This window comes from Rhinolophus sinicus, chromosome 16, assembly GCF_057876585.1.
Source record: "Rhinolophus sinicus isolate RSI-liver-muscle chromosome 16, RSI-T2T, whole genome shotgun sequence".
Lineage (NCBI taxonomy): Eukaryota > Metazoa > Chordata > Mammalia > Chiroptera > Rhinolophidae > Rhinolophus > Rhinolophus sinicus.
Genome location: NC_142516.1, coordinates 47745279 through 47758575, shown reverse-complemented (window position 1 = coordinate 47758575; position 13297 = coordinate 47745279). Strand labels below are relative to the sequence as shown.

The 13297-nt window shown below is 43.1% G+C and overlaps 1 protein-coding gene across 13 annotated transcripts in view; it reads left to right on the top strand.

The window, feature by feature from the left end:
• TJP2 (tight junction protein 2) overlaps window positions 1–13297 on the top strand; it is a 112232-nt gene that overhangs the window by 42860 nt on the left and 56075 nt on the right. For 2 of the 13 annotated variants that reach the window (XM_074330520.2, XM_019730430.3), the window contains exon 1: window positions 571–768. The exons of the other annotated variants lie outside the window; for them this stretch is intronic. In XM_074330520.2, coding sequence (XP_074186621.2) covers window positions 709–768 — 60 coding nt within the window. In that variant the 5' untranslated portion in view covers window positions 571–708. Of the gene's footprint in view, window positions 1–570; window positions 769–13297 lie in introns of those variants that run through there. 13 annotated transcript variants of the gene reach the window in all.

Below are 13297 nucleotides of genomic sequence, written 5' to 3'. Positions count from 1 at the left end.
TAACACTAACATACCCTTGGAATTCGGGTAATCCGTTCCTGAGCTGAGAAATCTGGGGCACAATGAATGCCGTGTATGTTGGCTGGCCGGGCAGGCCTCTAGGCAGAACGGAAAACTTTGGGGTTTCCCCGGTTCCTCCCTTCAGAAGAGAAAGGAAGAGGCTCTGCAAACCTCTCCAAAAAGTGTTCGTACAGGATGCGCACGCGACTTCAAAGCAAAAATCCGCAGACAAGCAGGCCAGCCTCCAAGATCATTCAACTTGCAGCGCTTCCCAGGGCGCGCGCGTTTGGAGCCGGACCTGCTGTCCCCAGTGCGCGCCGCGGAGTGAACCATCCCACACGCCGGGGGAGGGTGGTGGTGCAACCGTGGGGGCGGCGGGACGCTTGGGCCACAGGCTCTCTTAGCCGCAGCCTCCTTCTCCCTCCCCGAGCCGGGAGTCGCGCGGGACGCCTCCTCCCGGGCTGGGCGCCGATGAGGCCTCCCCCGGGGCCCCGCGGGGGTGGTAGCGGCCTATTTGAGAGTTTCCCGGGCCCTGCGGCGGGCGCAGAGGCGTTGCGCTGGGGAGGAGGGCGGACCTACGCCGCCTCCTCGGGAGGAGGGACAAAGGGGTGGGTCCCCTCGGGCTGGCACCCAGGCAGCAGGTCCCGGGACTGACCCACCGCGCGGAGAAGGAGGAGGAGCGGGGCCCACGCGGGACTCGCGCCCAAGATGCTGGTGCGAGGAGATCGCGGGTTTCCACCCCGGCGGGAGCTGTCAGCGTGGCTCCATGTAAGTGCCCTCTTGTGTCCATTTGGTTGGGAGAAGGGTCGCCAGGAGTGCGCGTGGGAGCGCATGGTGGGCTTTCCTGATGTACTCTAGGTAGCTGGGATTCTCCCACCAGGATGAGGAGCTCATGGGAAGGGGGTGGGCTCCTGGTCTCCAGGGCTCCTGGACTCTTTCTCTGTTCTCTGAAGTCACTTGGGTTTCAGATTAGGACTCCAGTAGGGGAAACTGTCTTGAACTCTCCCCTGTATCTCTGCTACCTTCGGGGCATCTCGTTGAGTCTGCTGTATCGCCTGCTGTATGTATGCCTTTGTGTTTTCTTCTTCTGTTTCAAACTACACTCTGTACTTGATGCAAAGTTCCAGTCGTGTGTGCTTGAGCCAAACTGACATCTCTTTGGAAGCCAGGATCGTCATTTTCCCTTTTAATCACCTACTTCTGCAAAATAAGTAAAAGTTATTGTCAGTGGGGAGCGGAGATGGAGTTTTGTAAGAAACCACAAAAAGGGAGTGATGAATGCTTTTTACTCTGGTATTATCTTACCTGTCACCATTTCTTTTCTTTTTATGTCTTCGTTTGTCGAGTTTCGGCTTTTACACAGTAGTTGAAGTTATAAATAATCAGGGTTTTGACTACAGGGTTTTAACATTCTTGAAGTGTGGACGAACTTGAGAGTGAATACTCCAGGGCTTAGTAATGGAATACAGCCTCCCACCTCTATTTTAGCTTCAGTTCTTAGGCAGTGCTGCTTCGCTGGCAGCTGTCTCCCTGAGTAATGTCTGTGGTTTCGCCCCAGTTCCCAGCGGAGACTCTTCCCATCATAAAGACTGCCCCGGGATCACGCAGTGCCTCCCTCCTCTCAGGGGAATCCCAGCAGAGACAGAGGCCCTCTTCTTCAGGCTTTAGGTGGGCTGTGCTGGGGGCCCTGACCACCACTTTGAGAGAACAGGACCCTCTTTGTGAGGACACGTCTCTCCCAGGGTAACATGTATTGCACACCTGGGAAGGTGTTTTAAGTGACGTGTTTGTAGGAGTGATTGCATTTGTAGCAAAGTGCCATTTAATATCCTGCCTAAGAGAATGAAATTCAATTATTCAATACATTTTCATGAACAACTTCACCTCACTGTGGGGAATACAATAAGAGGGGCCTCTGCTACATGGTTGTGTTGGGGAAACTTGACAATAATTAAGATTGATGAGTTCCAACTAGAAATGTGGGCAGGACGCTGCAGCTTTCCCTCTCTGGGGAGATGAAAGAATGGGATGCCTGATTAAGGCAACAGTGGCTTTTGAGGTGTTTCTTGAATTTTTTCAGAGTAGCTGCCAGAGATCGATGAAGGGGAATTTTTTTCACCCTGAAATGCTGCCTGCAACTTTTTCAGGACCTGGCAGCTAATAACGTAATGAGCACCTACTGTCTCTGTCATCGTGAGGTGGTACCGGATGAGCAAGACTAAGTTTCTGCCTTCAAGAGTCTGTTAGACCTGAAAGTTCTACCACTGTGTTTTAGACTCTGCAGACTCTCTGTTGGGAGAGCTGGCTGAGAGAGGGGCTGTGCAGTGCAACCGTCCTGTACTGCACTCTAGGATTTTTGCTGGGAAGAAACGGGTGGCATTTGATCAGATACCTCACAATGTAAGCCAGTACAGAAAATGGGACTAATAATGCCCCTCCCTCATAGGGTTGAGTGACGACTGAATGACGTAGGGTGCCTGGCATGTAGTGGGTGCTAAGTAAGCAGTAGCTAGTAACTATGTAAGTGCTGGGTCCTGGGTTGATAAGGGAGGCAGGATCTAGAAGTACAGGTAGGAGGTGCCAGGTAGGTGTCAAAGGCAGGAGCTGAGGGAAAGAGAAAGTTGCTCACACTCTCTTTAAAGACCTTGAATGCTGGTAAGAGAACTTTGAGAAAAGAAAAAAAGTCTTAGAAATCCCTAAGGTATTAATGACTCAACTTTTTGACTTTTCCTACAAAGAATCGAACAAGTTGCTTAGCGAACACTCCACCCCACCCCCTGCACAGGGAATATTACTGCTTTTGAAGCGCTCATATGTTTCACACCAATGAATTTTTACATCACCCCTCCTCCCCCTTTCCAGGGAATTCCATTTGCGAGGACTTCTGCCTGCATTTGTTTAACTTTTGATCTAGTTTTTTGGTACATTTGACAAAAGGTCTCTGGCCACCCATTATCTTCCTCCGAAGTGCTTGGGAATGCAAGGGAGATGATAAAATTCCTCCAGCGACTTTTGAGTTTGCAAGGTTTTCTCCCCTGCAGGTTTTCTTTTTAGAAGACAGATAAGTTCTTGAAACTAGGTGGGGCCACTTTAGTCCTATGTACTGTAGTTTAGAAAGTCATGCAGATTTGGTCCAGGAGTGGCACGAGTTGTGGGAGTGCCTGGGGTGGGGTGAAGAAGTAGGAAGAGTTAGTAATCATCGCTGAAACTTTCAACATACTTTCTACCAAGAATATGAGCCATCAGGGATTTTTTTTGCCTGATGCCTAAGACAAATCCCAGGGAAGGAGGTGTGAGTACAGATCAGTTTATCTAGGTTGAGAGCTGACTCCCTCTAAAATGCCTCACTGATGAATGAGACTAAGCAGTCATCAGGAGGCCAGAAGTTGCTGGTGAGAATGGCTCTGGGCCAGTCAGCCTTGGTGTGGAGAGGCAGGCAGTTTCCCTGGGCAGTTGGGTGGGTGGGGCAGAATGATTATCTCAGGTGTTTTACTGAGCCAGTTTCTTGATCCTAAATCCAAGGGTCAGAGTCAGAAAACAAAGGGAAACAAGAAACGCCCCAAAACTCAGACGTCAGATTTCACACGTATATAGTTGGTTTAAAAACGTCAATATTTACATGAACTTTTTTTAAGGTTGAAAAAGAAATTTTCCCTAAAACTATTTAGGGCCTACTTCACCCCCACAAGAATTTGTGTGATGCCTCTTGTTAGTAGACGCCTACCGGTATATACCTAGCAAATGTCTGTGGGTGTGAGATGGTGGCCCCATTAAACGTTTTTAAAAGACCATGTAACAGCAATGGAAATCGTTATCAGGTACTCAGTCCCAACAACTGGTACTGGCAGGAAGCGCTAGTTTCAGTTTTGAAGGTTACCTAGGAAAGCTGTTGATGAAGCTTGTACGCCACCTACATTATTGCAGGAGAAGGGACATTCTGAGTTGGAAAGTACCTGCTCCCACTTTCTTCACTTGATTAGGAAATGCACTTCTTAGAATATAACTTGGTGACTGACTGTTACAGCCCCAGCAGGCCTACGTGGGCCTTGCCATGGAGATGACAGTTTTATTTGGGTTTTTCAAAGGACTAGTGCCTCCATCATCCAGCCAGCCATTGCACCCAAAGCTTCATGGGCCTGGATAACCTGTGAGCTCAGAAGACAGACTGAGGACTGCCAGGGAAAAAATACCTAAGAGGTTGATTAAGCATTTTCTCTGCCTCTTTTGCTGTCCCCCAAACAGTGTTTCCCAAAGTGTTCCATACAGACAGACGTACAGGTGGCACAGGAAGGGGCATATCCTGTTTTTCAATTACTGTGCACAAATATTGTACTTCAGGAATAATAATAATAATAAACATAAAGCCAGCCACCAAACTCATTTATTTCATCGATAGATTGCTTAGAATGAAGCAAAAATAAGTATTAAGTAAAACAATGAGTTCAGGATAAGAAAAATAGTAAATTAACAGGGTGAGTGGTATACGTCAAAAGTTGTGAAGATAACCGTTGAAATCTGAGACTTGGGAAATACTGCTTAAAATAGGAGTGTGATGTTTAGTTATGGAGAGCTGGGTACACCTCGACCCAGCTCTATACCTTCAGGAAAGTCGGGCACAGAATGGCCCAGAAGAGCCAGGAAAGTTGAATTTGACGGACTTTGTCTTAATATGTGCATCTTGCTCTTTTCCACTGAGCTCCTTATCTGTTATTGCAGACTTGGTGAAGCTGTGGTTTTGTCTAATTCTCATTCCTTTCTCTGCTTCTCACAAGCCATTCTGCAGTTTTTAAGGTTTGTTGGTATGACGTTTGTAGGATACAGAGGACCTGAGGAGCAGGGCTCCGTTATCAAGTGCATCTTGCTGGTCTTCAGCATCAGTGCTCAAGAATGGAGAGAGAGCCAAATATCCTCCATGTAAATGTATTTAACTTTTTAAAAATGTAGCTTATATTGGTATGTAAAATAGGGTTTAACAAGGATTGTCATAGGAATTGAAAGTCTTGAGGTAGAAACAAAGTAACCCTGCCTTGACCTAGAAAATTGAGCGATTGAAGTTCACTTAGGTAAATAAAAACCAGAATAGATAATATTTTGTTTCAGTCACCAAAATCCCTAATTGTGTGTATGTGTGCGCACATTCCCACACCATTTATGAGAAATAGTAAGGAAGCTTTCAGTTAGTAACTTGTGCTTCAGTCATTTTAAATCAGCATAGACATTTGTTTAGTGCCTCTGCCAGATGGTTAGTTAAATCAGGTCTTTAACCTTCAAAATATAGTAGTATAACTTTCCTTCATCACTTACACACCATTGTAAGTTGCAGAGTATAGCAAGATACATTTTTGTAATAATGTTTATTTTAACTTTCAGACTATATTTAGCCTAATTAGAATACTCATGCATTATAGTTTCTGTGTTTCTAATTCCCAACATTGTGTGTGTGTGTGTGTGTGGGGGAGATGTTGAGACTGTGGCAGGAATGATAGTGGTGGAGAAAACATATTCTTGGTAGATCCTTCATGTATAAAATATTTGTGTTTTAGGAAGCTGGCTGTCTTTAAAAATTTCAAATCATACCGTGAGTCGTGGCAAAGATTTCATGTCACATCCTTGAATACAAATATTTACTGAATTTTACCTGTATGCATATGTAAACATGGGTTTACAGTTAATGAATATGGTAATTATTTCTATTATGGACTTTAATCAGCCATATGAAATACAAACATTATGTTCACAAGAAAAAATGGCATCATCTTTCGAAACGTTAATTATAGCATCCCTCATCTGTTAGATACCCTGTATAAGCATGGGACTAAATACATACTGTAGTTATGTGTTTATAGTTAATGATAATATGGTCACAAGTCAGGTGTTTGGAGGGAATATAGTATATAATACACTGTGGGACAGAATTACTGGGATAGTTGTTGGTAGGTAACAGTTATTAGGCTGTGGTTAATAGATCATGATTAAAAGCCAGTTATAGCTTTGTTGTTGTATTAAAGAAAGCTTTGATAGAGATGAGAGAACACTGCAGATATTCATCCTGGATGTTGTCATTTGAGTTGAAGGTGAACAAAGGAAATAATGCTTTCTAGTCATCAGTAGGAATTAGTGAACTCTTCTAGGACATGCAGCTTCTAGGACTTTTGTTCTTCGGAGGAAGAAATAAGGTTCCGAATGTAGCTGTATGTTTCCATTCATTGCGAGTCATTGATTATCACAGTCTGAAAGGCCATGTTTTCAATTCTACGTTGTGGGGTGCCTTATATAGCAGCATGTGCCCCAGGTGGATAGAACTTGATGATGGGGAGAAGGGGGAAAGGGCCATTCCCAATCCTCGAAAGACTGGTCCTAAATATATCTGGCAAAACAGCATGAAATTATTTGAGGGAATTAATTTAGTAAAACTAACCATTTCTGTTTTTGAAAAGAATGAGTTGTTTAGAAGGAGCTTCCTGTTGAGTTCATTTTTAGAAGTCCAGTTCCTCCCTTATCCTTCTTCATTGAGGCTGAATCAACTACCTTCTTGCCTGCGATTGGTTAGCACGCACATGCCTGTATTTATTAGCGCTCTTATCACTTCCTTCAGCCGGGAGCCCTTCCCTGGTCTGAGTCATCTTGAGAACCCCAGAAGCTGACAGGACACCAAGCACATCGCAGAGTATTTACCACATCATCGAACTGACTTGATTTGGGAAAGGCTTAATGCGTAATCTAGTAAGAATTGAAGATGCCTTGAGGAATTCAAAGAGTGGATTCCTGACATTTCTAGTCAGTGGATGATAGCATGTAAGGAAAAGAAATGTGTAGAATTATATATAGTCCGTTTCTGTAGTGGTGTATAAGCTGTTCCACTAATTATCTGGGTGACTTTAGCCAAGGTGTATAATTCTAGCTCAGTTTTGTTTTGTTTTTTAAATAGGGGAATGAGTAGTTATAGTTGATGGTCTCTGAAGTCTGTGTGGTATTTAAGTTTCTGAGGGTTCTGAGTGTTTGGGTGTAAAACCTAGAGAACATTCTAAATAATTTCTGTTGGTTTCTTGTTATCTCGGAGTGCATTCACACTTCTTAAATAACTTTTGTGTTTTTTTTCTTTTTTAATTTTTTTTTTTTTTAAGAGATCCAGTGGATTCTCTCTGAAAGGCATTTGCCTCAGAGACAAACTGAGAACCCGAGTGGCTATAGTTGTTTAGCTCATGGGGTGATGGAAAGATCTATTATTCAGTTGCACCTTAAATAATGTACCAGCACGGTGTGTGCTGTATTCTCTTCCTTACGCGGCAGCCCAAGCCAGCAGCCAACACCATTTTGCTGAGCTTCGTGAGAGTTGTTTCTCCGTCCTCTTCCCCTCCATCCTTTCCAGTAAAAGCTTGCATTCTGGGAGTCACCACCACCCCCTTGTTTTCCCATGGACCTCTTTCCTGAGGACCATGTTAACTACAGCATGAGCGTAGAAGTTAAGGCAGGCAGGCAACTGGGAGCCCTTTCTGATGTTTTTTTCACAAATGCACTAAAGATGAGTGAGCCTACTGGTTACTCTTGCGAGACCTCACTGCTCACTATTCTAAAATCACTTGCTGTCGTCTGAGGTTTAGCATCCCTCCAGGCACATCTTAGTTTTTCAGCCTAACTTCAGGCAGAGCACTTTGCCTACCTTGGGCTGGTCTGTTTAGTGTCTGGGTGAGTTTTAAGAGGGGAGAGAGATTTGTGGCATCTTAGACACCCATTGAAATTTTCCAGAAATGGAACTGGAAACATTTGTGCTTTTCCTTCTGGTGTTATTGTTAGAGTCTAAAAACAGGCAAGTGGTGACACACTGAAATGAAGAGGCTCTGAGTTCATTTTGAATATCAGTGGACTTCTTTCTAGCAGAACCTAAATTTGAATTTTAATCAAAGGTCTGGGAGAAATATTGAGTCTATTGATATGGCTTAAGGCGTAATTTGCAGATTTCTTTACTGCACAGTCAGGAAGAGGCAGGAAAAGTTGACTCAGTTTACAGAACTGAGATTAAAAAAAATTGCTCGAAACCAAGAAAAAATTTCTCATAGAAACAGTGGTCATCCAGAGTCTCTCCTCCCAAGCCTGCTTACTCATCGTGAAACTTTTTCTATATTATTATTTTTATGACGTTTCATTGAAGTATAATTTATATACGGTAAAATGCACAAATCCAAGTGGAGAGCTTGGTAAATTTTTTTATTGTGGTAAAATACATGTAGCATAAAATCAACCATTTTAAAGTCTATAATTCAGTGGCATTTAATACATTCACAATGTCATGCAACCACTGTCTAGTTCCAGAGCTGGATGAACTTATACATGAATGCACTCACTTGTGTGATTACCACCTTGATCAAAAAATAAAACTTTCCATCGCTCTAGAAGGTTGTCTCTTGCCACTTTTCTGACCCTTACCATTCCACCCACAAGGAAACCTCTCTTTGACTCCTTTCACTGTGGGATAATTTTGCTTAACTTCGAGAGGATCCATATAAATGAAATCAAGATTTTGTGTCTGGCTTCTTTCACTCAGTTAACCTTTGTTGGCTTCATCTGTGATGTTAGGTGATTTGACAGTTCTTTTTCATTGCTGCGTAGTATTCCATTGATATGAATTTACCATAGTTTGTTTAGTCACTGATGGATATTTGGGTTGTCAGGTGTTTTTTTTTTTCCTATTATGAATCAAGCTGCTATGAAAATCAACTATACCTTTTTGTGGACTTGTGCACACATCTGTGTAAATTGCTGGGTCATGGTTTGGAGATACGTTTAACTTTCATTCTATAACTTTGAAGTCAGATGGACTTGCATCTGAATTCTTTTGTCTTGCTAATTACTTACTTGGCCTTAGGTAATTTACTTTTCTCAGCTTTAGCTATAAAATGAACATTCTATATTCTATCAGTCAGGGTTCAGTGAAGAAAAGAGATGACATTCTAGCTATTTCAAGTAGAAAGAGATTTAATAGAATTAAGTATCTACAGAATAATGAAAAAGCTGGAGGGATGAAAAACAAGGGCTCACCACTAGCTTTCAGATTTGCCCCACAGGAGGATACGAAGTTAGAAAACTGCTGCCACCCAGAGCCAGGAACTTCAGAAAACCCTCCGACCGTCTCAGCCTCTGCAGCCCCACGGCGGCTGATATGGTAGGGAGCTTGGAGACAGCTGCAAAGCTCAGGTCTCGGAAATCCAGTTTTTGCCTGAGACTGTTGCTATAGGAAAAAGGAAAACAAATGGCACCTGTTTTCTTTCATCCTTCCAGATCTTAAATACGTACACCGGTTGGCAAGAGGTGGGGGTGGGGTCCTGACCTCTGGGAGTAAGGGAAGCTGAGTGCCAGTAAACGAGAAATGCCGTACACGCCCCCTGGGTTGGCAACCTAAATGCAACGATTACAATTAGTATCATCATTGTTATTGAAAGGATGATGCCCCTGCAGTTGTGAGACTGCTTTCTATAAGGCATGCCAGAAGCAGTCCAAGCAGTCCTTTCTCTGTGACCACCTGCTAGAGTATGGGTGCTCCTGGAAGACTTATCTGTCATATAAGGCATTGTTTCTCTGAAGGGTCTCAGTTTCTTTGTCTACTATTCTGTGATTCTAGAGACATTTTTTTTTTTTAATTGTGTTTCCCCAGGGCCCATCAGCTCCTAGTCATTGTCCTTCAATCTAGTTGTGGAGGGCGCAGCTCAGCTCCAAGTCCAGTCACTGTTTTCAATCTTTAGTTTCAGGGGGTGCAGCCCACCATCCCATGTGGGAATTGAATCAGCAACCTTGTCTTTAAGAGCTCACGCTCCAACCAACTGAGCCATCCGGCTGCCCCTCTGGCAGCTCAGCGGCAGCTCATTGTCTTCAATCTAGTTGTGGAGGGCGCAGCTCACTGGCCCATGTGGGAATCGAACCAGCAACTCTGTTGTTCAGAGCTCGCGCTCTAACCAACTGAGCCATCCGGCCCCTAGAGACTTTTCTGTGTGAGCACGCTTTGAGAAATTGTAATCTGCAAGCCTATAAATTAATGCAGAAACTGAAAGGTGACTTAATTCTAAGAACTGCTTTGATGTATAACTATGAAACATAATGAGTGTTTTATTTTTGAAGTCATCTGATTTGTTAGCTTTTAATAAAGTAAAAGGTGATATATAAATCTGATTTATAGGTGGGCTAAAGAGGATATTCCCTTTTTCCCCCTCGGTCTTTAACGTCCTTTATCTTTTGACAAACAAAATGGAAAGAGGTGAGATTTTTATCCTATTTTGGGCTTCAAATCTCCTACTGACAGCATGTTATAGTCTAACAACATATTTGGCAATAGTGGCTGCCCTATTTCTAGCTTATATTATAAAATATAAGCTATAATGTATTGCTCTCGAGACATTTAAAAATCTTGAATCAATTCTGGCAAAATCCTGCCTATGATGTCATATGTGGAAAGAACTGAGTTTTTCTTTAGAATGTCTGTGAATCTTCTCTCTCATTAAATAATTTTCCCTGTAACCCTGACCAATTTTACTTTTTAGGGACCTTACTGTTATTGCCTTGAGGTGGTTAGCAAGAAACAGACTGGCCGAGTGATTTATTAAGTTGTTTTTTTTAATGCTTGTATCCATTGTGTTATTTCTGAAGGCTCCATGCAGAGAAATTTCAAGTGATAAGGAAAGTAAATATTCTAAGGGCCGAGATAAGCATGACCAGTAACTTCAGCCACTGGTTTAGCAGCTGGCGTGAGCTGGGTCGTTGTAAAGTTTGCTTAAATTTGTACTAGAAATATATTGACAGAATCCCGTTTTTATCTCTTTTTCACCAGACTTACCCAGTCGACCAGGGCTAACAATGGATGTCCAAACAGTTTACAGTGGCTAATACAATGGACAAAGGGCTTCACTGTTTGCAGAGTAGAAAATAGAGCTGAAGGGGAGCTTCCTAAGGGCATTGACCTAATTCACTCCTTTGACAAAAATGGTTGGTTTTAAATATATACACATACGGGGTGCCAAAAAATGTATACAAGTAGACACTTTGGTCAGCGCTGCTCAAGCAGTAGTTTGCCGTAATCAGAAGTGTCTGGACGCTGATGGTAACCACTTTGAGCGTCTCTTGTAATTGCAGAAGTCAAATGTGACTTGTATTCATCTTTTGTTATCGATATATATTGAGTATTACAATTTTAATAGTTTTTTCCTTTCTTAAAACATGTATATGGTTTTCTTGGCAGTATATATATTTCTGGTCTGTCTAGAAATATTTTAGCTAGTAGTGTTACAGCCTAAAGAAAGGACGTGTGGTGCTGCTTTGTGTATTTTTGTAAAGTATGGCCTTTATTTTTATTTGACAGTGTCCTTAACAATTTTTTTTGAAGCATAAGTCAAGTTCTGACCTGAACTGATACTCAGAAGTTAAGGAATTAAGAAAGGCGGCTGAAATTGCCTTGTCACTCTCCTCAGTCCCGGAAACCTCCTCACATTCGGGAATTGGTTAGTCACCCGCTTTTTAAAGATAAAATTCTTTGTGGGCCTTTCCTCTCTGAAATGTGGGGAAACAGAACTGGGTAAAAAAGAAAAATTAACTTGGGCATTGCTAAATTTCTAAGTATCATGTTTGTGATTTACTTTGTCCAGAAGACAAATTGGCAATGTGTTTCCTATGTGTTACCACAGAATATTTGCAGTCAGCATGCACTGGCTCAAAGACTATCTCTGGCCTATTAATAGAACAAGAGCAAAGGAGAGTACACATGTCACTGGGGTGGGGGCCGGGGCGTGGGGTGTACGGCTCATTGGGCTTAGTAGTCAGCTCCACGTAACAATTGCATTGTTGTCCTAAGTTGTCTTTGAGTGTGATTGGATGATTAAATGTAAATGTTGACCTGATTGGATTCTGTCCCAGCAATGAACTGTCCTGCGAAAAACGGTAACGTATCACTCCAGACAGACACCAGACTTGATCTTTTGGCTTTATATTTGGGATAATGATTTATGCAGTGAAGTGTCATAGAAACTGGGATGCAGTCATGTGTCTCTCTTTCGTCTCTTCCAACTTGGGTATACAGGCTCTGTATGTGTAGTCTGCTACCTGGGTAGTCCATTATCTTCATGAGAAGCAACATACGCTTTTTGATTGGGATGGACTTAATCAAAACGAATGCTTGGAAGCAGTGAACTGCAAAAAACATGCTCAGTGAAACCTAAACTTCAGTCATATGTCTCCTTTCAGACGAGCAGCGTGTTTCCAGTGAGGCCTGGATTCTGCCTGGTGTGGGGAGGTGGCTCAGTTTTAACATTGGGGGGTTGATGGTGAGTTCTTGAGGACCAAGTGTAGCTTTTTGCATTCTTAGGCCAGGCAGAGAATAGGGGCTCAGTAGATGAAGGAAGAGGAAGGAGAAGGTGAGTTCCAGAGGACTGAAATGTGGTCAGCTGAGTGTGTATTCTCTCCCCTTTTTACTAGATTCCTTACCTTCCCCCAAAAAAGCCCTTTGCAGGTGGATGGAGACTCTTGGAACCTGCAAAACTGCATTATTGGACTGACAAATCTAAATTATGCATGCACTAATGGAGCTTGTAAAACAGCTCTGTGCCATGTCCTGGATTTCTATAAATATTATGGGCGTGTGGGGGCCAGGCTTCCAGCTGAGTTCCCAAGTGTTCAGCAGATGCCTAATCATGAGGGAGCCCTGAACACAGAGTCAGGTGCAGTTCGTTTTGCTCTGTGCCCTAAGACTTCTCTTCACTTGCCTCTAGGGAAGCGAGGGAAGGAAGCCACGTGGCTGGTGTAGTACTAGGCCCTTGGTACAGACCTCACTGAATACTCCCAACTGACTGGGGGTAGGTGTTAAAGCTATTTTATAGGGGAGGAAACTGAGGCTCAGAGATGTTGAGTAACTTGCCCGGTGTCACACAGCTTGTGGACCGGGAGGGAATTTGAGCCAAAGTCCGTTTGACTAATTTGAAACCTGCAGGTTCTTTCAACTCCACTAGCCTCTGCTTTTCAGAATCAGACGGACAAAGAGATAGGGGGCGAAGCTGAAGGCCCTCTGTTGATTGTTAGGAGTTAAAACATTATCATTGAAAGTGTCCGTACATTTTTCCCCTAGGGAATCGTGAGTAACAATGACATATCAATGCTGTTGAGAGATGTTTTCATTTTTTTGTGTGTCCATTACTGTATGAGGCCCCAAAGACTGTAAGATGAGTAAGACACAGCCCTATGGGGAAGTAGATTATATAGCCAATAAGCTAAAATCACAATTTTATTATAGAAATTTTGAGACTATGTCTTGTCAAGTGAGAGT